Here is a 26,498-nt window from a genome sequence, read left to right on the forward strand (position 1 = left end):
CCTCTCTCGATTTCTGTCTTATCCAACAGCAACAACAGCAATTACAACAGGGGCAACAAAATGGGAAAAATGGCCACCAGGAGCGGTGGATTTGTAGTGTAGGCACGAAGCCCCAGCGATAACCCTGGAAGCAAAAAACAAACAAACAAACAAACAAAAAAACAGTGTCTTATGGCCTCAGTGTCAGCAACCTGTGTCCATTACCTCCCTCCCCTTAGCTGGTACATCTGCTGAGAACCACCTGGCAGCCCCCGGTCCTACATCATCAGTGCTCCGAGGAGGACTCGCAGCAGGGAAAGGGGAGGCGAGCACAGCCTGCTGCTCAGCTACAGGCAGAGTGGGTGCTACCCTGTACTGACTGGGCTATCGAGGTGCAGGCTGAAGGCTCCTGAGTTCTGAGCATCTGTGCTTCCCAGGAGAAGCCTCTAGGAGCTGGCCTTCAGGTGCAGCAGAAGCATGCTCCCGCTCTGAAGATGAGATAGGACAAGTGTGGGCCAGAGAAGCCAGCTGCAGGCCCAGGGTCTAGGAACACACGCAGAGCCAGGCCTGGGACATAAGTGATGAGATGGGGGGGGGGGGGGGAAGGACCTGCCAGAGCTGGCTGGTATACACTCAGGAATACCCAGGGCTTAAAGGGACTTGAGAATGCCACCACTGCAAAGAAAGAAAGAGAGCGGTCTGTGAGGAGAAATGTCACACACAGCGTCAAGAACAGACTTAACAGGAAGGAAGTAGGGGCAACAGGTGCAGGACACATCACACAAAGCAGTCAGGCTCAAGATGGTGTCAAAGCATCCAGGGGGGTGGCCAGTATCTGGGAAAAGGCCAGAGACTGCCAGACAGGGCTAGGGGGCACCCAATTCCTGTAACTGCTGGACTCTCACTAGTATTTTAGTTGTGACATTCAGGCAGTGCTTCTAATATATATACATACATATATATACATATATATAAATATAATTTTTATACGTTTTAAAAAAATTTTTTATATTTATTTTCCCTTTTTTTTGCCCTTGTTTAACACTGTTGTGGTTATTGATGTCATTGTTGTTGGATAGGACAGAGAGAAATGGAGAGAGGAGGGGAAGACAGAGAGGGGGAAAGAAAGATAGACACCTGAAGACCTGCTTCACCGCTTGTGAAGCGACTCCCCTGCAGGTGGGGAGTCAGGGGCTCGAACCGGCATCCTTATGCTGGTTCTTGCATATATATATATATATAATTTTAATGAAAGAGCAATATGGAGAGATATACCAGAGTCATACTCAGCTCTGGCTGATGGTGGTGCTACGGACTGAACCTGAGACTTTGGAGCCTCAGGCATCAAAGTCTTTTGTAGAACCACTGTGCTATCAGACAATGCTTTTTATTTCTATTTACCATTAAACATTATCCTGGTGCACACCTGGCACTATTGCTTCTGGTCCAACTGTTTAACTACATTTATTTTATTTTATTTATTTGTTTGTTTTTAATTTTTTACATTTATTTATTTTCCCTTTTGTTGCCCTAGTTTTTTTTACTGTTGTTGTAATTATTGTTATTGATGTTGTCCTTATTAGATAGGACAGAGAGAAATGGAGAGAGGAGGGGAAGAAAGAGAGGGGGAGAGAAAGATAGACACCTGCAGACCTGCTTCACTGCTTGTGAAGCCACTCCCCTGCAGGTGGGGAGCCAGAGGCTCGAACCAGTATTTGTTTGTTTTTTAACCAGAATACTGCTCAGCTCTGGCTTATGGTGGTGTGGGGAACTGAACCTGGGACCTTGAAGCATCAAGCATGAGAGTGTCTTTGGATCACCAGTAGCTCCCCAGTAACACCAGTGTCTCCCCAGTTCAACTGTTTGACTGTAGATGGGGCTGGGGAGACACCACTGGCCCACTCCACCATTCATGGGGCTCCCCCCTGGTGCCGCCTATGGCGCTCCCATGCAGTTCTGGAACTCAAACCCGGAGTCTTGCACATGGCTAGGCGTGTGCTACACTGGGTAAGCTACCCCTCCAGCACAAGCTCTCTGAAACTGTCACTTAACTTTGGTGGCACAGTGCTGGCCCCAGGTCAGGTGTAAAGGATCAGAGCAAGCTTTGCTCCAAGTAACACTGCCTATGCCAATGGGTGGCAGGGCAGTGGGAACCTTGGGTGGAATCTGCACTACGAAACCCTTCCCTGCAGCAACCGCTAAAAGAAAAAAAGTTAGGAGTGTAATAAAGTGGGCCAGCAAAATAGCTGTGGTAAGCGCATGGCTCTGCCACGTGCATGCCCCGGGTTCCAGCCCGACCTCCACTGCGCTGAAGGAAGTTTTCATGCCATGGTGTTTCTCTGTATCTTTTCTAAATAATAATAATAATAATAAAATTAATAATAACTTATTTATGGGGCTGGGGAGCAGCATAACAGTTCTATAAAACAACTCTCATGCCTGAGGTCCCAGGTCCAATCCCCAGCACCACCATAAGCCAGAGCTGAGCAGAACTCTGGTCTTTGGAAGGCAGCTAGGCTCACCACTGTACCATCAACACACTCCAGAACTCTGGTCCTTCTTTCTGTATTTCTCTCATTAAAATATAGTAAGTTACTAAAAATATACATAATTTGTTATTTAGTAGAGACAGAGAGAAATTGAGAGAGAAGGGGAGATAGAGAGAAAGAGATACATCTGCAGCACTGCTTCACCACTCATGAAGCTTTCTTTTCCCTGTAGGCAGGGACCAGGGGCTTGAATCTGGGTCCTTGTGCACTATGACATGAACACTCAAGGAAATGCCCCCCCCCCCCCCGCCTGCTCTGTCTTTAACTTAAAAAAAAAAAGTGCGCAGCGTAATGAACTAACAGTGGGGGACAAAAGGAATTCAATAGCACACTCAGTTCTAAAGGAGGGAGAAGAAAAGGAAGAGTGAGCCCAGGCCAGAGGAGACGTCTCGATCCAAATGCATCCATACTGACCGGCCTGTGAGTGCCACCTACACATGTGTGAATCACACCTCGACACACTCTTTGCACTGCATTATATGTTGATGGTCTAAACATCCCACCTCAGAAGCAAAAATCACCGGACTGTACTTCAAAAACATGACCCACAGCCCCACTGCTGTGAGGACAGAGTGCAAGTTCTCAGGTGAAAGCAACCCCATGTTTGAGGTTCCCGTCTCTAGTCTCTTGTCCCTGCTTTACCGCTGAACTGGGGCCAGGTTACCGCAACTGTCAGTTCAGTAAAGTCTCTGCCACCCTGTGTCATTGTCACCTGGGTTCCAGCTGGGCAGGCAGCTGCTGACAGGGACACAGAAGCAACACGGGTCAGTGCCCTGCCCCTCCGCCTCTCTGCTCGCTAAATGGGCTGTGTACATGGCTTGGATGGCCACAACCCTGCTCACTGCTCAGGCAGCAAATTCAATGGCGCTTTGCTTCAGAACCCGTCCATTCACATCCTCAATCCAGGAGAGCACTTTTTATTGTGACTCTGATCTTGACCTTTTGCATTCTTACTGACGTTTCCCTCGTCAATCTATACACCTTTTCTTCTTTATGGTCTTGCGTATTTTTTTTGCAACTCCACCAGCCTAGTGCTGACTATTTATGTCTTTATTTCAGACACAGGGAGAGAGGAAGAGAGGGAGGAGAGACTGCACAGTATGACCCCACCATCTGCGGGGCTTCCCTTGACGCTGTAAACCTCCCCATGGATCCCAGGGCTCAAGCCTGGGGCTTTGCACACAGAGGCATGTACCCTACCAGGGTGAGCTAGCTCCCAGTCCCCTAGGCTATAAACTTTTTTTTTTTATTATTTATTTTCTCTTTTGTTGCCGTTGGTGGTTTTTATTGTTGTTGTAGTTATTATTATTATTGTTAATAATGTCTTCATTGTTGGATAGGACAGAGAGAAACGGGGAGAGGAGAAGAAGACAGAGAGGGGGACAGAAAGATAGACACCTGCAGACTTCTTTCACCGCCTATGAAGTGACTCCCCTGCAGGTGGGGAGCCGGAGGCTGGAACCAGGATCCTTATACCAGTCCTTGAGCTTTGCGCCACGTGCACTTAACCCGCTGTGCTACCACCCGACTCCCGGCTATAAACTTTTTAAGGAAAGAGACAGCATCTGATTAATCTATCATCTAAAATACAACCAGTGCCCTATCTTTAGAAAGTTCAGGTATTTCCTGGCTGAGGATAGATGTCAGGAAAGCAGGCCCCCAGCAGTCCTGAGAGGTACCAGGAACTGTACACAACCAGGGAGGAAGGTGGACGCTTGGGAGCCACAGCTCAAGATGGTCAAAAAGAGCAAAAAGAAAGGGAGGACTTCTCACTGGGACTCTGTGCCACTCAGAAGTGGAGCTGCCCCCACAGGCTTCTTTCCCGCCAGGAGCCACCTCTTTCCTCTGCCACCCCCAGTGAAGACAAGGCCCAGATGATAAAGTTCAGAATGTTCCTAGTGGAACTGTGGAAACAGCACTGACTTGCTCATCACTCTAGGAAGTGTGACCCTGAGGCAGGGAGTCAGCTGCCCCAGCTGACTCCTCTTCCTCGCTGTATTCAAACAACAGCTGGGATTCCGGCAGGTGTCCAAAGGAACCTGAGTGCTGCTATCATTGTGTATCACTACTCACTTCTGCCAGCTATAACCCCACATCACTATAAAACTGACTTAGATGCGGCTAACTAGGACATTTCATTTTATGCTGTTATGTTCATAATGATGCTATTTCACCTTTACCTGACGTTTACCTTGGATGGTCCTTTTTTTTTTTTTTTTTGAGCTGGATTTTGTTTATTTCCTCGGTATCACTTGAATTTTCTCATGCATTATGATTTTTAATCTCATTTTCTGAGAGTTTAACCCATCTTACCCATTTTTCATACCCACATTAACGATAAAGTCCCATTAATTCTAAAATAATCCTGCAGAAAATCCTTGTATTGTCTTTCAGATACAAAAACTAAATGAAATTTACAGACTGGAAACAGCAGGCTCTATAGCTAGAGAAACAATGGTTGTGGGTTCCTATGGGTTCAAATAAAAAGAAATCATTCAACACATGACACTCACATATAAAAAAGTGACAACCATGTTGCAGAAATGGTCTTAAGAAACTCCTGTACTATCCAAGCCAAGAGAACTCAAAAATGAAGCTGCTTAAAGATTTGTGGGTGGCTCTGTGGATTGACCGGAGGCGAGCTCACCTCACCTCAGACCCCATTTACAAAGCTGCTGTCAGAACACAGGAAACACAAGGCCATCTTCACAAACCTCATAGCACTTTTTGGGCTGTTAATTTCATTTATGCCAGAGGACAAAGACAAACCATACAAAATATCAAGAAGTGAAACAAAGGCAATGACATAGGAGCCTGCATCCACATACACGAAGGGTGTAGACAGCATCTTTAACACAGAAAGCAAACTGTTTGTTTTTAACCATAGTCTTGGTCCATGAAAAATAAAGTGTGACCAGTTCATCCTGCCCACACAGATATCTTTATGATAAAACAGAAAACACACCAGCTCATCCTTCAAGACTGCTAAAGACACTTAGTTAAGGTTCCTTAAAAATGGCACAGTACAGGGCAGGGAAGGGGTAGATCCAAGATGCAAAATAAAGGCACCGCCCAACTTCCAATGTGCATGCATTCTGTCCTGTGACTCAGCACTCGATTATCTGTGTTTTGAGAGGAGAGTGTGAATGGCCTTCTCATGTTAAATGCAGTTTAGGTGAAACCAGGATCTAAAGGAGAGGGAAGGGTATCAGAGCTGCCTCCTGGGTAGAGCACACACCTGCCCATAAGGCAGGCTCTGAGTCTGAGCCAGCCTTGTACCACATGGAGCACCATGTACGGCAGAAAGGGAGTTCCATGGATGGTGAAATGGTGTCTCTCTGTGTGTGTGTTTCTCCTGTCTTATTTGTGTCTCTCTCTCTGTAAATAAAAGAATTAAAATGTAAAAAAGACATTTTGCTCAGGCATCTATCTGCTCAGTGCACATAGCTGGGGCCGAGTCCATTCACTGTCATAGCCACATACAATATATATATTATATGGAGAGAACAAGACATACATATATATGGAGAGAGCAAGACAGGGGAGACAGTATAGTAGTTCTACAAAGAGACTCTCCTGCCTGAGGCTACAAAGACCCAGGTTCAATCCCCTGCACCACCATAAGCCAGAGCTGAGCAGGGCTCTGGTAAAATAATAATAATAACAATAAATAATAATAATAATATAGTATACATATACTCTCCATGTCTTCTTTTATGACTTGTTATGTTTGTGTACAGAAAAGGCAACACACAGGGCATGCCTCGGACCTGGAATGGTGGTGCTGCTGAGAGTGCTTGATGCTGGGTTGCACAGATGTGGCTGCAGGTGACACTGCCTATGAAGTAAGTGAAGTGGAAGAAGAGACAGCTAGAGCACAGCCACCTGCAGAACAAGCAGTGGTCAAGCTGCCTCTTGGACTCTGTGAAAACTAGTCTGGTTCTCAGCGGCGGGGGCAGGGGGCAGGAGAACTTGGGGGTGGGAAGCGGTGATATGCAGGTGTGAAACTACATCCCTGAAATCTTATTCTCTTACGTGACAGAGGGGTGGGGATGAGGTGCAAAGCAAAGACACCTGCAAACCTGGTTCACCACTCCTGAGGCTTCCCCCATGCAGGGGGAAGCTGGGGGCTTGAACCTGGTTCCTCGCACAAGGTAATGAGTGTGCTCTACCAGGTGTGTCACTGCCTGGCCCCACCCCTGAAATCTTAGTTCTGTAAAGCACTAATAAGAAGTATTAAAATGTGGTCCAGGAGGTGGCGCCGTGATAAAACTTTGGACTCTCAAGCATGAGGTCCCGAGTTCGATCCCCAGCAGCACATGTGCCAGAGTGATGTTTGGTTCTTTCTCTCTCCTCCTATCTTTCTCATAAATAAAAATAAAGTCTTTATAAAAAAAAAAAAAGAAGAAGAAGAAGTATTAACATAAGTAAATAAATACAAAGTCGGGATGCTGAGTCAGGCATTGCATTGTTGCTCAGGTTTCAGGCTCCAGGTCAGAGGACTCAGCATGGGGCATCAACACCTACCTTCTGGTAGACAATGGAACACACGAGGTCCTTGACAGCGGCCAGCGAGAGCTCGTGGGCGTCGAGGGTGACACTCTCGCGCGTGAGGCCAATCTGCAGCAGGAAGGACACCGTGTGCACGGAGCCCCGCGAGGCGCTGAGGGACGGGGCACCCAGGCTGCCATTGGACAGGCGGCCTGACAGCCCGGCGTGGGGGCTGGCGGCGGGCGAGGGCCTGGCTGGGGGTGCAGACCTTGGGGCGGCCTGCGGGGAGCTGCTGGCAGACATGGGCCCCCCTGCCGTCTCTGGACGCCCCTCCCCGGGGCCGGTCCAGCTCAGTCCTGGGCAGGGAGAGGCTCCTCCTCAGGTTGGAGGCCAGGGGCTCCGGGAGCACTCAGCATCCCGCGGGGAGCCTCCTGGGGAAGAGCTGGCAGCTCACTCACTGCACATCCTTCACCAGCGAGACCTCTTCAGTCGGCTCTTGTCTCTCTCTCTCAGTTTCAGAACATGCATGTTGGGTGACAGGGGCCTTTCTGGCAGGACGCGCTCCTCCAGGTCTCAAGGACAGCAGGTGCTGAGGAAGGGTCTGCTTGGGACTTCTCTACGTGAGGACTGACTGGGACGCTTCCTCCAGTGTCCAGCCCTTAACCCTCCTTCTCAGGTGTTACTGCCATCAGGGTTTGCTACAAGCTACCTCGAAGATTGTAAAGACAGTGCAGGTACATTTTATTCAATGTGTGGGGCCTGCCAAGAACAGTTGGAGCGTTTCTGAAATGTTGTTAACCTGGAAGAAACAAATGGGGGAAAAAATTTAAAGATTTTGTTATATTCTATAAATATTTTTATTTATTTATTTTGGATAGAGAAACAGACTTAGAAGTGGGAAGGGGGGGGAGTCAGAAACAGACCTGCAGCACTGCTTCACTGCTTGCGAAGCTTCCTCTCTGTAGGTGGAGACTGGTAATATGTGCACTCAGACCAGGTGTACCACCACCCGGACCCCAAAATCTCAGTATTTTATACCAATCATCATCATTATTTGTAGTGCCTAGGCCTCACCGTTTTGCTACTCCTGGGCCAACTTTTTCATTCACTTCATTTCAGAGAGAGAAGAGATGCTACAGCACTGAAGCCTCCCCAGTGGCTATGGTGGTAGAGAAGAGGTTATCCCAGCCTCTGACATTCTTTTGAAAATGCAAAATGAGTTGTCATTTTTGGTTGTGGGGTTATGATTCACCCATAGCTGCCTGTGGGCAGAACTGGCTGGGGTCTAGTTATTTCTCACTGTAGGTTTCACTTCGGGGAAAGCCTCCTGCTCGAAAAACAGAGGATGCCCCCAGCACTCCTCATGAACACCAGAAACATTAAGATCAAACACTTAACATTCTGCAAGCACACAACTGAGTCACGATAGTGATAGGGAAGAGAAGAGGAACTGGGGGAAAGAAAGTGAAATTGACATTGTCATAGGAATAAAGATGCACAGGAGTGTTTTCACAGTGAAGGGAGAGTTCTGCCCAAGCCCGAGTCCTAACTGCTCCATCAGATTCCCACCAGGAAGCTAAAGGAGCAAGAGGGACTCTGCCAGTCAGTCACTGGGAGAGCCAAGGCGTGGGAAAGACATGTGTAGGCCTGGAATACAAGAGACCCTAAGCCCAAAGGACTTCTAACAGGAGCAAAGAGGCTGAAAGAAACAGCTCAGCTGGCAGAGCATAGGACTTGCATGCCTAGGGCTGCCAGTTCAATCCTTTTCTCTCATGTAAAACCCCCTCTCAATGCCTGAGGTTCTGAGGTCCCTGGTTCCATCCCTAGCACTACCATAAGAGAAGACTGAGGGCTCTGCTCTCTCTATATATAATAAAATTAATCCATTAAAAAAATGAAGTAAAAATGCAAACTGTAAGCTGCCTCACCTCCTCCCACCCCTGGCTGAGTGGAATAGCTCAAAAATTTCTTTTGAATCCCATCATTTACCACGTAAACAGTCTGAGGATTGTTGAAAAAGGTGTGCTTGGTGGAGAAGGGGAGGGAAGACGTAAGTAAAAAAAAAAAAAAAAAAAAAAAAAAAAGGGCAGAAACATACAACGAGGAGTGACAACCCTCAGGAAGAGGGCAGAAGCTTCTAGAGCAAATTCAAATAGGTGACCATTACCCTGTCCTCAACAGCAGATGAATGTTCCACATACTTAAAGTCACAACTTCTCTCAGGAGGGTGGCAGGCCACTGTGGTCATTTGGGCAGAGAAGGAGACAAGATGGAGGCAGGAGCAGAAGAAGCTACCTCCCAGCATGGCCCTGCTCTGAGAGCTGGGGTGGGATTAGGACCCGGACGCCTGGCTTCTTCTGTCCCAACAGCATGTTCTGTCTCAGAGAAAGAGGAACTGAGAGAACAGCCCTGCGGATGGGGCCTGGCTCAGGTGCTGGACCAACAGCAGAGGCAGAGTTGCTCAACCTGGGTTTGCTCATCTCCTCTGTTTTTAGACTCAGGCTATACAAGAGCACTGAGAACTGAAACCTGGGCCTGATGAAGAAGAGCCGCTGAAACAGCTCTGCATGCCTCTGCCTCTGAGGAGGCCAGTTCCACCTTCTAAAGCCATGAGGCCGCTCCACCCCCACCCACCGGGTGAGAGGGAGGGCTGGGGAAGAAATCACGGAGGCTGCAGCAGGGGCTCAAACTCTGAGGCTGGAGGAGCCAGGAAGCAGAGTTGAGAAATTACAGGTGCAGAAACCTAGCACAGATCCTGAGTCAAAGCTGACACTAGACGAAGAAAGATAAGTTATCGGACATCTAGAAGAGAATGCAGACATTGACAGTGTATGGGATGAATCACGACAGATGCCAAACCAAGTATGCTGATGCCAAAAAAAAAAAAAAGTATGCTGATGCCTCTGACTGGCTCCCGGGCATGGAGTCGTGGGGTACAAGTCACTGGGATCTCTGTCTTAAGCACTTCACGAATGTCACCTCTACTATCCTCCATAGCAACCCACCTTACAGGAGATAAAACCAGTTCAGAGACTAGTTCTAGCCCAAAATCACAGGATTAGCAAGGCCATGGAAGAAATAGTGTTTTGTGGCCAGGACAGAATTCAAGACAGTTTCCCAAGAAACATATATATAGTTTCTAATTTGATAGAACAGAAACATGTTGAGAGAGGGAGAGGAGCTGGAGTTGGAGGTGGAGGTGGAGGTGGAGGTGGAGATGGAGAGAGACTTGCAGTACTGCTTCACTGCCTGAGAAGCTCCTCCCCTGGAGGTGGAACTGGCGGTCTGAACCCAAGTCCTTGCACATGGCAACATGTGCGCTCACCAGTGTGCCACTGCCCAGCCACTTTCCAGGTTACTTTGACCAATATGCTGCTCAAGTGTGAATGGCATGTGGTAGATAAGTGGTGTTGCCCTTCTCCCGGTTTAGATGAGAGAAGGCGTCATTTCCATTTTCTAGAACTAGGTCCCTGGCCTTCCCCTGTTCGTGATTATCTATAAGATAATAAAGATGAGGAAGATAGGATAAATACAGTTCTCAGATGTGCATCTGGGAGACACCGATGAAAATTAAAGTTAAAATTAAAATTAATCAAAAAAATTAAAATTAATCACAAGGATGAGTGCACAAAGGTAACGGGTGAGTGAAAAGCGTCACAGCCCCAATTCCCCAGCACCAAGAGCAAGTGAGGGTCACTGTCAGCTGTGGCCACAGTCACTTCCACAGCCCATGCTTATAAGAACGGGATTGGTGTTTTAAAGAATGTGCATCCAGACAGAGGAGAAAATGATGCCATGCATCTAAAGCATACTTAACAAGATCAAACAGAATAATGGTCTTTGAATATTTGGCATGGTACTACAACAGTATCAGCTTGGATCCAGCAAGGCTTCAGAGGAAGAAACACAGGTGACAGCTCTGCATGACCAGCCTCTTGTGGCTGAGGGGACTGAGCTGCAACCTGAACACACTGCAGAGCCACCTGCCACCCCCCAACCCCCAAAAAGTCTTAGGAATGTTCATAGTCTCAGGTGAAGAAAGTACCAAGTAGCCATTTGATGCTAAGTCCTGCTGTTGAAATCACTGTATTTTACCAGATTCTCCTAATGGCCCTCGAAGGATTTGTTTGAATCTATTTTACAGAAAAGAGGTTGGTCTCAGGGCCAGGTGGTGGGCACACCCAGTTGAGTACATGTTACAATTCGAAAGGACCTGGGTTCAAGCCTCCGGCCACCACCTGCAGAGGGCAGGCTTCATGAGCAGTGCTGCAGGTATATTCTCTCTCCCTACCTCCCCCTTCCCTTTCAATTTCTCTGTCTTTAACACACACACACACACACACACACACACACACACACACACACACACACACACACACGTCTCAAGTCCAGAACAAACCACACAGTCAGTACATCATGTAAATGGTGTTCAAGAGTCTGTAACTCAGGAGGCTGCATAATGGTTATAGCACTGGATGTACAAGCACACTGTCCTGAGTCTGAGGGTATTGCATATGCTGGAGTGATACTCTGGTTCTCTCTTGTAAATAAAATTCTTCTCTTAAAGCAACAACAGCTTAAGTTCTCCTGAGCTCAAAGCCCAAGTTCATTCTACTGTCCCAGTCCATGTCCAACAACCTCACGGTGGGACTGGTTTTCCTGGGAAGTAACAAGCTCCTTCACATATGTGACCGGTCCTTCAAAAAGTTAAACCCTTCCATGACAAAGTAGTAAAATATCTGCAACTAACTGTGTATGCCAGTCAAACATTTCAAAATATGAGCTGTGCCTATATTGAGACGGGGGACTCCCCACTTTTTTTATACTCATTAAATAGCCAGTCACTGTCTAATACAATCACTGATTTATTAGAACTGCTGAGAGTGATTAATAAACTGTAGAGATGCCACCCTCTTGTGCAAAGTTCTCGCAGGAATGTGAACAGAGCACATGCAGTGGGCTGTTCTGTTGGCTTCTGTCCACTCAGCCCATCTGTCCGCCCCCTCCTTGTCTGCTTTACTGCAGGAGAAGCAACAAGATGCAGGGAGCAGACACACAAGAGTAAATACGAGAATCCAACCTCAAACGGAGCTCATCTTCCTGCTTCCTGAGTGAACCAGTGTTGGCACACATTCCTCACTCCCAGCTTCTCACAGCTGGGCAGCTGGAAGCTCCCAACCACGTTTAAGTTCAGACTCTCCAGCACTCTCTGGGGCAGGCCCCACTCATACACCCCACCACGGAAGGCCCCTGAGATCTCACCTGCCCTGTGATTACAGACAAGGTCAACGAAGCGCATGAAGCTAAGGGACTTAACTGAGGTCACGGTCACGATGCGGAAACACTCCCAGTGCAGTTTGGTTTGGTTTGGTTTTTTTTCTCTCTCTCTTTCTGCCCCTTCTCACTTCCCCTTACAGGCACATGACCTCATCTCAGTACCACCTCTGATAAAAGCTCAAGTGGCCACACTGATATTCAATCAGGACTTTCTGAACACCTATTATTTACCAGACTTCTGTGAGAGACCCTGGGGTGCTACAGTGATGGCCCAAACACCGGTGCTCCAGACACACTAAGCAAGCAGCAAGGCCACCGCAAGTTAGGGAAAGCGCTGTGACAGCAGACCAAGAAGACCTGGCTTCAGCTGGGGCTTTGCGCCAGGTGGCTTTGAGGAAATGGTGCTGGAGCCCAGAGCCAATGAGAAGGAAGGAAGAAGGAGTCACAGGAACTCCAAGAGAAGTGGAGGCCAGGCAGACCACACCAGTGCAGTTACTAGGCCCTTGAGAGGGAAGTTCAAGGTTTAATGGAGCAGAGGTGCAGGCAGACAGGGAAAAGCTTCCCTATTCAGGAACACCCGGCCTTGACACGGCTACCAGTGCTAGTAGGTTTCCCTGGGTGGGCCCATGCACCCAGAATGTTAACCGGCCTGTTTGGATGCCCAGAACCAGTGGGCTTTGAACTCACAGGCCTGGTGCAACCTCTTGTGTTGGATTAAAAAAACTCAAATAACTTAGTGGCAGGTTTTAAAAACCCACCCTGATGTCAAGGACCATCTGCTCTCATGCATTTTCCAAAAACTGACCTTAGATTACCATAATGCCTTTCCTCTTAAGAGCTCAACACCCCACTGACTGCAGCTGCCAGGAAACACTGCTCATCTGGGAGAATCTGCATCTCTGAAGAAGCAGAGAGAGACCTGGTGTCTACAAGGGGATCCCCTGCACTAGGCCCATGTGGTGCTCAGGACCCTGTCCTGGGCTTTACCAGCTGGGCCTTCTTGCCTCCTGCCCTGGGTTCCATGGGTTGGGGTCTCCTCACCTCCTGGCCTGGGCTCTGTGGGCTGGGTCTTTTCACCTCCACCTCTGGAAACACCAAGAGATCTGATGGGCCACTAGCCAGCACAGAGTTCCTTACATACTGCCATTTTTTTTCTGCTGGAGTTGAAAGTAAGAGCTCTCCTAAGGACTCCCTCTCAAGCCTTCTCTCCAGCCAGACAACTATTTCAAAGAGCTTCACAAGCACATTCACTCAGAATTGCATAACCAGAGAGAGAGAGAGAGAGTATGTGTGTGTGTGTGTCCTATTAGCAGAGGGGACTGAATCACAAGCCTGATGTTACTGGGAAATAGGATTTAAACTTATGCTAGCAAATCAGTTCCTCCTCTTTTCAAGTTCCATGAAAGGAGTTTCTTTGAACAACAAGCAATCAGTTCCAACATGGGGATATGGGGCTGTCACAAAAATCATGATACATTTTTTTTTAATTTATTTTATTTATCCCCTTTTGTTGCCCTTGTTGTTTCATTGTTGTAGTTATTATTGTTGTTGTCGTTGTTGGATAGGACAGAGAGAAATGGAGAGAGGGAGGGGAAGACAGAGAGGAGGAAAGAAAGATAGACACCTGCAGACCTGCTTCACCGCCTGTGAAGCGACTCCCCTGCAGGTGGGGAGCCGGGGTTCAAACCGGGATCCTTATGCCGGTCCTTGTGCTTTGCGCCACCTGCGCTTAACCCGCTGCGCTACAACCCGACTCCCCATGATGCATTTTTATACAGGAAAATATAGAACAATGTGGCATGACTCTTTTGACAAGCCAATATTTCTATCAACTTTAATGCTAAAAAAACTAAAAGAGAACTGTCCCTTTAAAAAGTTCATTTAAATGATCAGTTACTGATTCTCCCCTATATCAGATTTTAAATTATTGTATGAATTTAAAAGTGTAATGTCCTGAAGCTTTTTTTTTTTTTAATATGGAAGACTTTAAAATTAAAACCACTGCCAGGAGACAGCTCACTTTGCCTAAGGACCTGAGTTCGAGCCACAGGCACCACATGAGAGCACCAAACATGGAAAGTCTCACAAGCGGTGGTAAAGGGCTGTGGTGTCTTCACTTTTGTCTCCCTCTGTATGTCTATTAAATTGCATAGGAAAAAAATCTTTACAGAAGGGGGTCGGGCGGTGGCGCAGTGGGTTAAGCGCATGTGGCGCAAAGCGCAAGGACCGGCGTAAGGATCCCGGTTCGAGCCCCCGGCTCCCCATGTGCAGGGGAGTCACTTCACAGGCAGTGAAGCAGGTCTGCAGGTGTCTATCTTTCTCTCCCCCTCTCTGTCTTCCCCTCCTCTCTCCATTTCTCTATGTCCTATCCAACAACGAAAAACATCAATAATGGCAATAATAATAACCACAACAAGGCTACAACAACAAGGGCAACAAAAGGGGGAAAAAATGGCCTCCAGGAGCAGTGGATTCATGGTGCAGGCACCGAGCCCAGCAATAACCCTGGAGGGAAAAAATACATATATATCTTTACAGGAGCAGCAGAAATAACGCTGGCATGAAAGCCTGGCCAAAAAGAAGGAGGAGGGGAGGGAGGAGGGGGGGAGGAGGAGGGGGGAGGAGGAGGAGGAAGAAAAACAGAAATAAAATCCACCTACTTTGAAGATTTAAATAATTCTACTTCAAAGAGGTGAAGACTGCTGAAAATGAAAGCTGGGGGATACTTTTTGTTGTTATAGTTATTATTGTTGTTATTGATGTCGTCGTTGGCTAGGACAGAGAGAAATGGAGAGAGATGGGGAAGACAGGAGGAGAGAAAGATAGACACCTGCAGACCTGCTTCACTACCTGTGAAGTGACTCCCCTGCAGGTGGGGAGCTGGGTGCTCAAACTGGGATCCTATGCAGGTCCTTTCACTTTGCACCACATGTACTTAACCCGCTGCACTACCACCCAACTCCCTACTGGGGGATATTTAATCGTCATTTCTAGCTGGGGCACTTAAAAAGATTAGTGTCAGGACAGAAACAGAACCCAACACTCTACAGGACCTGAAGAAGTGGCATGTGACTGCCCGAGAGGTGGTGCAGTGACTAGCTAGAGCTTTGGACTTAATATCATGAGGCCCCAAATTCAATGCCCAGCACTGCATGTGCCAATGCTCTCTCATCTTCTCTATCACGTTAATAACAAAAATCTGTTAAAAAAAAAAGGGGGGGGGGTTTACGTGAAATGCTATAAACCAGGGTACAGAAGTTAAGACCAAGATGCCTGCCAAACACTAAGTTCACTGGAGCCAGTTCAAACCAATAAATCTCAAATCACCTACTGGCGCAGAGTCCACTGTGGGAGGAGGGGGTGGGTGGTGAGGGACGTCTTGACACGGACTGCAAACACTGTCATCCAAAGTAGTAAGTCCTTTCGGGATGAATTTCTAATGCTTGGTCTCAACTGGGGATCTGAGGGGTGGGGGGCTCTTTGATAAGAAAATGAAGCAGGCAAGAGGCCCACAAGTGCTCTCCAGCCCTGCTGGAGAAGTCACTAACCCAACTGGCACTAAGAGCTGCCACCTCGTGGTGCTTTGTATTCACTGGGATGTAGGCAAGGTATTTGCAAAGTTGTAGTGTTCTGAGGGAAGAGGGGGGAGGCTGGGGGTGACTTCATCAGAGAGACCGGGTCGTGGTGGATGGGACACCAGGGTCTCCTCGGAGCACCGCTGTAACCCAGCCCGCCCCCATCACAGACCACTCAGCTCTCCAACTCCAAAGGGCACTGAGGGGGGAAGCAGCTTGGAGGGCGTCCAGACTGCACAGCCAAAGGCAGTCAGGACACCGGAGTGGACAGTGGGGGGTGGGTTCCAGGAGTGGCGGTCCCGATGCATCCCGTGAGACCAGGAGGAGGCTGGGGAGATGACGGATCCCCGACGAGTAGGAGGGGGTTCAGGGAACCCCCGCTGGAACTTGATAGTTTGGGGTCCCCCCGCCGGAACTTGGTCTTGAGTAGGGGGGTCCCCTGGATGTGGACCCCAGATGCAGGGGGATCTAATCTCTCCCCCTCCCCGTCTGCAGCGGGCTTTCTGGGGGGGGGGGCTCCGGGGAGCGGATCCTGTGTCTGGGGGTCCTGTTCCCCCCACTGGAAGTTCACTCCAGGTGGGAGACCCCTAGAACCAAACCCCACGTGGGGGTGCCACCCCCCCAAGTGGAACTAGGCCCCGTGTGGGGGCCGCGCGTGCAGGGATCCTGATCTCCCTCCAGAACTTGGTCTCGGTGGGCCCACCCCAACCAGCCGCCATGTGGGGGTCCCGGTCCCCCCTGTTTAACTTGCACCCTTGCCCCAGTGCGGAGCCCGCCGGAACTTGGCCCCGTGCAGAGGGGGGTGCTGCTTCCCCCCCAAGAACTTGGTCCCAAGTAGGGGACCCCTGCACTAGGCCCCGTGTCGGGCCCCCACCGGAACCTGGGTCCATGTGTGTGGGGGACCCTGGGGGGGTCCCACTCCCCGCGGGGGAGCCAGCTCCCAGGTGGGGGACCCCCGCCGGAACTTGCCGGGCTGTCCGGCGCCCCCCCGCCCGCCGGAACTCGGCTCGCGCCCCCCCCCACGCCGGCGCCACCCGCATCCCCCGCCCGGGGCCCCGACGGCGAGAACAAAGCGCAGTCCCGCGTCCCCCGCCCCCAGCCCCCAGCCCCCAGCCCCGCGCCCCACTCACCCGACGCCCGCGCCGCCGCCCGCCCGCCGCGCAGGGTCCGCCCGCTCCGCCCCCGCCCCGTCCCGTCGAGCCGGGGGCGGGACCCCGGGGGCTGCCGGGAGTTGTAGTCCCGCCGTGGGGGCTTGGCTGGGGTGGGGACAGGGAGCCCCCACCCAGGGCTGCCCCTGCCCCAGTGCAAACCCCTCCGGGGCCGGCCCCCAGGCGCTCACCCCACCAGGCGCTCACCCACCATATGCTGAGCCCCCGGCGTTCACCCCCCTAGGAGCTCAATAGCCCCACCAGCTCACCATCCCAGGAGTGCACCCCCCACAGGAGTTCACCACCCCCAACCGCGTTCACCTCCCCGAAGGAGTTCACCCTCCTCCAGGAGTTCACCCCCAGGCGTTCACCCCCTACACAGGAACCCGCACCCCGGGAGTTAAGTTCATCCCTCCAGCTGTTCACCCCACCAGGGGTTCAGTCCCGGCCTTTCATCCCTCCCAGGCATTCACCTCCCAGTGCCCTCCCCAGTGCGCACCCCTCACAAGCCCGCACCCAGGTGCTCATCCTGCCCCCAGGTGTTGGCGCCTACATTTCCTCCTCTTGCGTGCTGCCCCCACCCTCTTCCACCTTCCCACGCCCCCCACTTGTTCCCCAGCTTGCCCCCCCACTTGTTCCCACTTGTTCCCCGCTTGCCCCCCACTTGTTTCCCAGCCAAGTGTTTAGTCCCTTCCCACCCCCACCCCCAACCCCCAACCCCACCCCGGTGCTCACTCCACCCCTCACATGCTCGCCCCCAGGGGCTTCTGGGCCCCTACCTGTCCTCTGCCCTCAGCTCAGCCCCCACTTCTCAGGAGTTGGCCCTTCCGGTGTTCTCCTGTCCCAAGCGAGTAACCAGCCCTCTCCCACATAACCAGCCCCAGATACTGATTTGCGCCCCCCAGGTGGTCCTGGGGTCCCAGGTTCCTGCCCCCCAGATACCACTACCCCGCTCACCTGGTTTCTCAGGTGCGCCCAGAGAAACTCTTCAGTGTGAGGGGTACCTCCGGCAGGGCCTGTGTGTCCCCCTGCCTTCAAAGTCAGAACGACCAAGAATCAGCACCCTCTGCTCCCGCGTGGACGCGGTCTAACAGTGTGGCGGGTAGGGAGGATGAGAATCCGGGGAGAAAACACCAAGTTTTAAAGGATGGGTGTTTCATGTGACAGCAAAGTCTGAGTAGCTGACAAGCACTGCCCCAGAAACCGATTCTCTTTCTACTATGATTTTTACCTCCAGTTAAGTGAAATAATAACCCCCCCACCCAGCCACCCCCCGTAAGGACTAGGCAGCTAATGAAACAGGAAGTAAAGCAGGTCCTGACCTGAAAGGCTGGCTACCTTTGGATCTGACACTAAGGAATGGGGGTTTTTAGTAGTGAATGGAAATGTCTGACCCTGGTCTACTCTGAAGCTTTTTTTTCAAGACACTCCTGCAGCATTCTCAGGAATTGGAAGCTGCTAAGTGCTTCCATCCAGTAGTTTATTAATTCTACATAATATTTTAGCGTTTGATTCATTCTGCCTATCTTTCATCTTAGCATGTTAAAGGGGTCTGGTGGCACATGCACAAGGACCCAGGTTCAAGACCTCATCCCCCACCTGCAGGAGGGAAGCCTCACCAGTGGTAAAACAGTGCTACAGATCTCTCTGTCTGTGTGTCTCCCCCTTCTTGATTTCCCTTTCCCTCTCAGTTTCTCTCTGTTTCTACCCAAAATTAACAAATTTTTCAAAATATTTTTAAATGTTAGAGTAAATTTCTGCAAGATTTTTTTTATTTATTTAAAAATCTCTAAAGTTCTTTTGTAATGATTTTTCTCACTTTTTATTTTCTTCCTCCCACTTCCCAACATACATTTTGGTCCCACCCAGAATCCCCTCCATCATAGAGAGTTCCAGAACATTATTGGGGTGATGCCCCACCTTGAGCAGATTTCTTTCTGCTATGGTGTTCCTTAAAGAGACAGAAGATGTTCATCCTCAAAGTAACTTATCCAAACAAAGCAAACTGCTATTACCTAGAAATCTAAGGATGTGTGTGTGTGCAAGTAGACTGATGAAGTGATTCTGAATAGTTATTTTACAACTTAAACTGGGGATGGGAGAGCTAGCTCAGCCCCTTAGAGTATCAACTTGCACTCACAAGGACCCAGAAGCTGCAGGTTCAGTTTCCAATACTCTCTTATCTCAGAGTTGAGCAGTGCTCTGCATCTCCTCTCTCTCTCTTTCTCTCTGTCTCTCCCTTCTTCCTCTCTCTCATAATCAATGTTCAAATAAACGGATTGTTAAAAAAAAAAAATAAAAGGACTGAAGAGAGATCTCATTTGTTAGGACATAGGCCTTGCCATGTCCATGGCACAGTTCCAACCCTGACACCAAGTGGGAGGTGTTAGGGCACTGGAGGAAACTCAGTGCTATGGTGTTTCTTGCACTCTGTGTCTCTTGGAGTAAAGAAGTGACTCAGACCAAGTGGTAAAGTCGTTCATGCATGTGCAAAGTCCTGGCTCCGCAAAAAGAAAAAGAAATATAATTGTAATAAAATTTTATTTCTAGGGTAAGATTACTACAGAAAGATCTTTTGACTCTGACCATGATACCTCAAATTCCAAAATTCCAGTTATCACCCAAGAGAATTCTGCCGTAAAACCTTAGACTTTAAGTGGTTTTATAGCCCCTTAAAGAATGAAGGTGTACTCAGTTGCAGGTTAATTTAGTTCTTGGTGGATCGATTCAATCAACATTTCTGAGAATCTCTTGTGTGCTCTTGGTAGGATCAATGGGAGGAATAGCTTCTGCTTTCGGGACCTAACATTCATTAACCAAGAGATGCAAAAATAAGTGAAGAGGGTGATGAAACAAGTAGAAGGCAAAATAAATGGGTAGAAGATGCCGGAGGAGCATACTCTGTAGCCTTGATCCAGGGAAGGCCAGAAGCACGGTCACAGAGGAATGGAAGTGGGCTTTGAAGCCAGAGTAGGATTTGGAGATCCAGGGTAGACAAGTAGGAGAGGAATGTTCTTGGTGAGAGCCACAGTGAGCAGACACATTTGATCTGAAAGTGTGGCACACACTTGTGGACCAAACAGTTCAACTTGGCTGAGCTAGAGGAGACTTTTTTTCCCCAACCAGTTCTCACATATACGGAAAAGATTGAAATGTAATTTACAAACCATAAAATCCACCTCATCTTAGGCAACATCAGGGAATGAATTCAGCTTTCTCACATGGGCAATAGCACTGCTGAGCAGCCTGCCAGCCATCTGTTCATTATTTTAGACAGACAGATGACAGACAGGCAGTTAGATAGACAGACACTATAGTTCTGCCCCACCATCCACGGTACTCCACGGCATGTTGGGTCTCAAGTCAGGGTCTCCTTCATAATATGTGTTCTAACCAGTGAACCATCTCCTGACCTGAAAATCACCCCTTTTTTCCCCAGTCTTCTAAAAAATCTTAATTATCTTATTTATTTATTGGATAGAGACAACCAGAAATCAAGAGGGAAGGGGGAGGTACAGAGGAAGAGAGACAGAGAGCGCCCTGTAGCCCTGCTTCACCACTCATGAAGCTTTCCCCCTGAAGGTGGGGATAGGGGGCTTGAACCCAGGTCTTTGTGCACTGTAACATGTGTGTTAAACCAAGTGTACTGCTATCCAGCCCTGCCCCCAAATCCTCTTTAAAAGCCTATGATTGTGGCCATCAGGGACACAGCTCAGCTGGTAGAGTGTCAGCCTGGCATGCCCAAGGTCTCTGCTTTGATCCTTTGGACCATATGTACTAGAGTAGATGCTCTCGGGTTTCTTTCTTCTTCTGTCTCATGTGAAATTCTTGTGTGTAATGAATAAAATATTTTTTAAAAAAGATTTTTTTCTATTTTATTTGATAGGACTGAGAGATATTGAGAGGGAAGGGAGACACAGAGAAGGAGAGAGAGAGAGATACCTGAAAGTCTGTTTCACTGCTTGTGAAGTGCCCGCCAACACACAGGTGGGGAACTGGGGCTTGAGCCTGAGTTCTTCTATATGGTATTGTGTGCACTTAACCAGGCACACCACTGCCTGGCCCATATATATATACCATGTGTGTGATCTAGGAGATTGCTCAGCTGGGAGAGCATGGACACCCTGAGCTGGACGCCTGGCACCACATGGAAGCCTGGCTGACCACACTGGCAGGAGTTCCATGGAATGTGGATCAGTACAGTGGCACCTCTCCTCTCTCTAAATAAAAAAATTTTTAATTAAAAAACAAAACAAAACAAACAAACAAAAAAAACTGGGCCTGGAGACCATCAATGATGTTTCGTATCAGTGAAGCCCTGAGTTTATCCCCAAGCATTGCATCAAAGACTGCAAGATTCACTGGGTCTTGGTATATTCACAAAGACGTACAGTGTGGTTGACCACCCTCTAATATCTGAATATGTCCATCACCCAAAACAGAAATCCTAAAAAAAAAATTAAAAAAAAAGAAATCCTAATCCTATGAGCAGTCAGCCCCCACTGCCTGAGAGGTGAGCGTACCACACCCCACCTGTCTCTAGCCCTGAACACTTTCTGCAGCTCTTCCTCTCCCTTAGTGTCCCCAGAGATCTCACAGTCCAAAGTGTCCCTAACTATAGTCACCTTTTCCTTGAAACCTGCTCTTCTTTCCACATTCCAACCTTGGGGCCTTGTCCAGCCACCCGTGTAGTAGTCCAGTACAGAAACTTCTAGATCAGCCTGAATCCTTTCCCTGTTCTGCAAGTCCAGCTGGTGGGCAAGTCCCACCCCTGCTTCACACCCTCAGTGAGCCGAGTCCTTTCTCCTCCGTGACACCTGTTGGCAGCTGTCTTAGTTCTGGCCTCCCTATTTTCCCATCCCCTCCCAATTTCTCTCTGTTTTATAAAAAGAAAGAAAAAAATGTCACCAGGAGCAGTGGATTCATAATGTAGGCACTGAGCCCCAGTGATAACCCTGGAGGCAAAAAAAAGAAAAGAAAAGAAAAATAGAATTAGCATGTGACTAAACAGTTCTACTTCTGGGTAGTCAAAAGATTTCAAGATAAAGTTTTGGAAAGGTGTTTGTAGATTCATGTTCATAGCAGCATAAACACCTGAGTTCCCATTGACAGATAAAGGGATAAGCAAAATGTATATGTATAAACAACAAAATATTGTCTGGTCTTAGAGAGGAAGGGGATTATGACACATGACTTAACATAGGTGATGGCTGAGGACATCATGCTAGATGAACTAAGCCAAGCACAAAAAGAAATAGTGTCTGCTTCCATTCATGCAAGGAGAGTCACACTCATAGAGCCAGGAAGCAGAATGGTGGTTGCCAGGGTGGGAGGCATCAGTCATTATGGTTTAATGGCTACAGTGTTTCTGTTTTGCAAGATTAAAAAGACTCTAGAGATGGATGATGCCTCCCATTCTCACTAGAGTCATTATCCTATCCTGGAGTGCTATGGTTACTCCTCCCCCTTCCCATTCTCGCGAAAGCTACTCCTATAAAAGCCCTTCTTCCGCACCTCACTCTCTTGCCAGCGCTTCACTCCGGTGTTGAGACGCAGGAAAGGTTACTGCGTGAGGCGGCCATTTTCGCTACCTCCACGTGGCCCAACCTGCTTCTCTAGCACCCAACTCTGAGGTGCCAGCGCAAATAAAGATTTGTGTTTCCTCTTTGCTCCGGACCCCTCCTCTCTCTTCTGCGCGGCCCGTGCACAACAACATCTGGCGCCCAACGTGGGGCAAATAGGATAAGATAGTTCCCGCTTCCCTACACCTTAGAGTCTTTGTTAAAAGATAAATTCTTTTTCCCCATGAATATATAATAATAAATGAATAGGAAAGATACATCCCCCAATACTCAGTTGGCTAAGGCACCAAACCTCTTTGTCTATAAAGCATTCAAATCAGATGCCCTGCTAACCACGAGAAGCAGATTGTTTGTGTTTCTTCCACAGGAATCCCGGAAAAAAGCATCTGGACCCCTGCACACCCTGACATCACCCACTAGATGGCACGACTACAGTGGCACACCCCCCCGAAACCCTAGATGTCACCTCACGCGATCTGAAGAACCTGATTCACAGACTCCAAGGACAGAACTTTTTTACTGTCTGTCTGCCTTTCCTGCTTCTGCTTTGCCTGTCACGTTTTGGCGGTTCCAGCTCACAATCTACAGAAAAGCGGAATTCCAGAGGCTGACCGTCCTCATGCAGCATTTCATCCCCTGCCATTTCTCCCCCTAGTTACCTACTTTGGACTGAGACTTCTATCCGAGTTGCTGGTATAACCTTTGGACACTTTAGACAATTTTACAGCAGCTTCCTTCCCTTCACGTTGCTGGTTTTTCATAGACTGACCCTGAGTAGTTCATAGACTTTACACACTGTTGCCCTGGGCATTAGATAAAAGGAAAGGGGGAGATGCTGGGAAATTGTGCCGATGCAGTCACATCTGCCATGTTGTCCCCTCAGGCTACTGCTAGTTCCCGCAAGAGTTGGGACATTCTCGGAGTGCCTGTTCAGCCATGTTGTGCCCTCAGGGCATTGTCTATATCCCCACGATATTTGGAGTGCTTTGGTTACTCCTCCCCCCTCCCATTCTCACGAGAGTTATTATCCTATCCTGTAGTGCTATGGTTACACCTCCCCCTTCCCATTCTTGCAAAAGCTACTCCTATAAAAGCCCTTCTTCTTCCGCACCTCGTTCACTTGCCAGCGCTTCACTCCGGTGTTGAGACGCAGGAAAGGTTACTGCGTGAGGCGGCCATTTTCGCTACCTCCACGTGGCCCAACCTGCTTCTCTAGCACCCAACTCTGAGGTGCCAGCGCAAATAAAGATTTGTGTTTCCTCTTCGCTCCGGACCCCCTCTCTCTCATCTCCATGGCCCGCGCTCAACAACAGATGCCCATGTATGCACAACTGTGTGAATGTCCCTAGAGACCCCAAAACCATTCACAGGAGTGATTAAAGTGATACATAAATAAATAAAGCTTATGTATTTTGGGGCCAGATCATGGTGTACCTGACAGTGCACATGGTACAGTATGCAAGCAAGGACATGGGTTCAAGCTCTCTGTCTCCACCTGCAGGGGAGAAGCTTCAAGACGGTAAGGCAGTGTTGCAGGTCTCTTTTTCTCTCCCTTTCTATCTCCCTCCCTCTCAATTTCGCTCTAACACTATCTGAAACAAACAAACAAACAAACAAACAAACAAACAAGGTGTATATTCCATGCCACATGCATTTGAAATACCAATAGCCATGGAGCAATCGGGGAAAAGAAGAAACTTAGAGATCTCTACTAAGCATAATGTCATCTGTGACCTTGGGACAGTTATGGTGGCTACCACTGGAAGAGGGTAGGGCACGGAACTTTGGTGATGGAAATGATGTGGAATTATACCCCTTTTATCTTACAGTCTTGTAAATCACTAATAAAATATGTATTTAAAATAAATATAGTTCCTGCATTCTGAAAAAAATCCATGTATGATGTAAAAAATGCTAACTATGTAACATTAAATATAAAGGAGAATTATAAGAACAAAGGCCAGTCTTTTGATTAAATACAACAACTTTATTAATGAAACATTAAAATTAATTTAAAATTTTTCTCCTTTTACAGCAGATTACTGAGAGTTTCCAGCATACTGAGAGTTTAATCTTTGCTAGTTTCTGCTCTTAAAGAGATGACATTATGAGTTTTCTCACTGTCCATGTTGGGGCCACTTAGAATTTTTCCAGATGTTTTTCTTTTTTTCATTTATCTATGTTTGAATATTATGGCACTGAGAGAATTTTCTTCTCCTGAGCAGCCTGTATAGACTGTGACCTACCTGGACACACATCTTTCTTTCATTTCTATAATCTCGAAGTATCATTCCGTGTGCCAATTAGACTCTGACTTCTCCTGAAAGAACACTGCTCTGAAGGTCATTCGCAAGTAATACCTCCAAAATGCTGTTATTAAGATTCAGGTTAGGTCCAGTGGTCTCAAATGAAAGAGGAAGAACTGTTCTAAAACCCATTTCCACTGGGACCAAAAATAGAACATTAAGAAAGCAAATAAAGTGACACAGAAAATAGCAGTCATCATTAGAAAAATAAACATGTTGACCATACTACGCAGAGCTATTAACGATAATGAAAAGTTGTAGCATAATCACAAACCCAAAGTCTACTTTAACCACACGTGTCCCTATATATAACTTTATTTTCCTTTAAATTTAGGGTGGATTTACACTTGTTTTATTTATGTGTCTAAAGACATTCTGAGTGTAATTCTAAGACGGGCTGGACTCTGGTCATAAAAATAATTCTCCCAACACTGCAGTTTACCTTTACTTTTTATTTACAATTTTGTTTGTGGTGCCAGGGAATGAATTCAATGTACAACTGACACCACTGAGCATGCTCTAGGGTTGTTGTTGTTGTTTGTTTTTCTTCTTCTTTCCCAGAACTCTGCCCAGGTCTGGTTGATGGTGGTGTTGGGGATTGAACCTGGAACCTTTGAACCTCAGGCACGAAAGTCCTTTGCAGAACCAGACCCCAGACTCGTTACCCCCTCAACCCCCACACTTAGGGCCATTTAAAATACTTTTTTTTTTTAATTTAGAGAAAGAGCTAGACAGAGGGGAGAGATACCATGGCTTTGCTCCACCACCCACAGGGTCCCCTGATGTTGTCTGCTGTGCTCCTATGTGGAGCCAGGGCTTGAACCCTGGGCCTGTCCCTTGATAAGAAATACACTCTTCAGGCCAGGGAGAGGCTCAGGTGCTAGTGTACCAGAGTTTCCTGCCTGATGTCCAAAACTTCCATCCTCAGCACCACCAAAGCCAGAACCTAGCAGTGCTCTGTTCTCTCTCCCCCTCCCCTCCCCTCCCCTCCCTCCTTCCTTCTCTCTCCTCCCTTCCCCTCCCCTTCCCCCTCTCACTCACTCCCCTTCCTTCTGTCTCTCCCTTTCTCCTTCTCCCCTTCCCTCTCCTTTCCCTCCTCCCCCTCCCTCCCTCCCTCCCTCCCTCCCTCCCTCCCTCCCTCCCTCTCTCCCTCAGAAAAACAAAACAAAACAAACAACCCTAAAATCAGAAAGAGAGAAATATACCTTCCTGGGTGAGTGAGTGAGTGAGTGAGTGAGTGAGTGTGTGTGTGTGTGTGTGTGTGATTGCAGCAGAGGGAGAGCTTCAGTCTAGGGTGGAGCAGAGGCAGGAAGTGAGGGCAGCAGAGGGCTTGACTTGAATTGCTGATGTCACCATCTGTGAAGAACTGGCCGCACCAGCCTTTCTTTCCTATCACCCAGGGGTCATCCTATGAGGAGGCCCAGGGTGCCAATGTGAAGCTGCTGATCACCTGAGTCTGTGCAGTGTGCCTCCCTCCCATGGTGCAAGACCAACCAGGCAGCCCTGCTACAGCCTTGAGGGCAAAAGTAATGTGATATCCAGATGAGTAGACCAGCACCTCCATCACTGACATCCCGCCCCCCCCCCCAAC

At 48.4% G+C, this 26,498-nt stretch overlaps 1 protein-coding gene and 1 long non-coding RNA gene across 3 annotated transcripts in view; one reads left to right on the forward strand and one right to left on the reverse strand.

The window, feature by feature from the left end:
- The window catches only part of PRKD3 (protein kinase D3), a 62,747-nt gene extending 45,698 nt beyond the window's left edge, over window positions 1–17,049 (reverse strand). The window contains exons 1-2 of one of the 2 annotated variants that reach the window (XM_060186889.1): window positions 17,002–17,049; window positions 7,056–7,818 (exon numbers count right to left, since the gene is read on the reverse strand). In XM_060186889.1, coding sequence (XP_060042872.1) covers window positions 7,056–7,322 — 267 coding nt within the window. In that variant the 5' untranslated portion in view covers window positions 7,323–7,818; window positions 17,002–17,049. Of the gene's footprint in view, window positions 1–7,055; window positions 7,819–13,337; window positions 13,360–17,001 lie in introns of those variants that run through there. The other variant, XM_060186888.1, reaches the window with a different exon arrangement.
- Window positions 1–26,498, forward strand: part of LOC132537461 (uncharacterized) — a 317,125-nt gene that overhangs the window by 136,783 nt on the left and 153,844 nt on the right. The window lies entirely within an intron of this gene.

This window comes from Erinaceus europaeus, chromosome 3 (genome assembly GCF_950295315.1).
Source record: "Erinaceus europaeus chromosome 3, mEriEur2.1, whole genome shotgun sequence".
In the NCBI taxonomy this organism is placed as follows: domain Eukaryota; kingdom Metazoa; phylum Chordata; class Mammalia; order Eulipotyphla; family Erinaceidae; genus Erinaceus; species Erinaceus europaeus.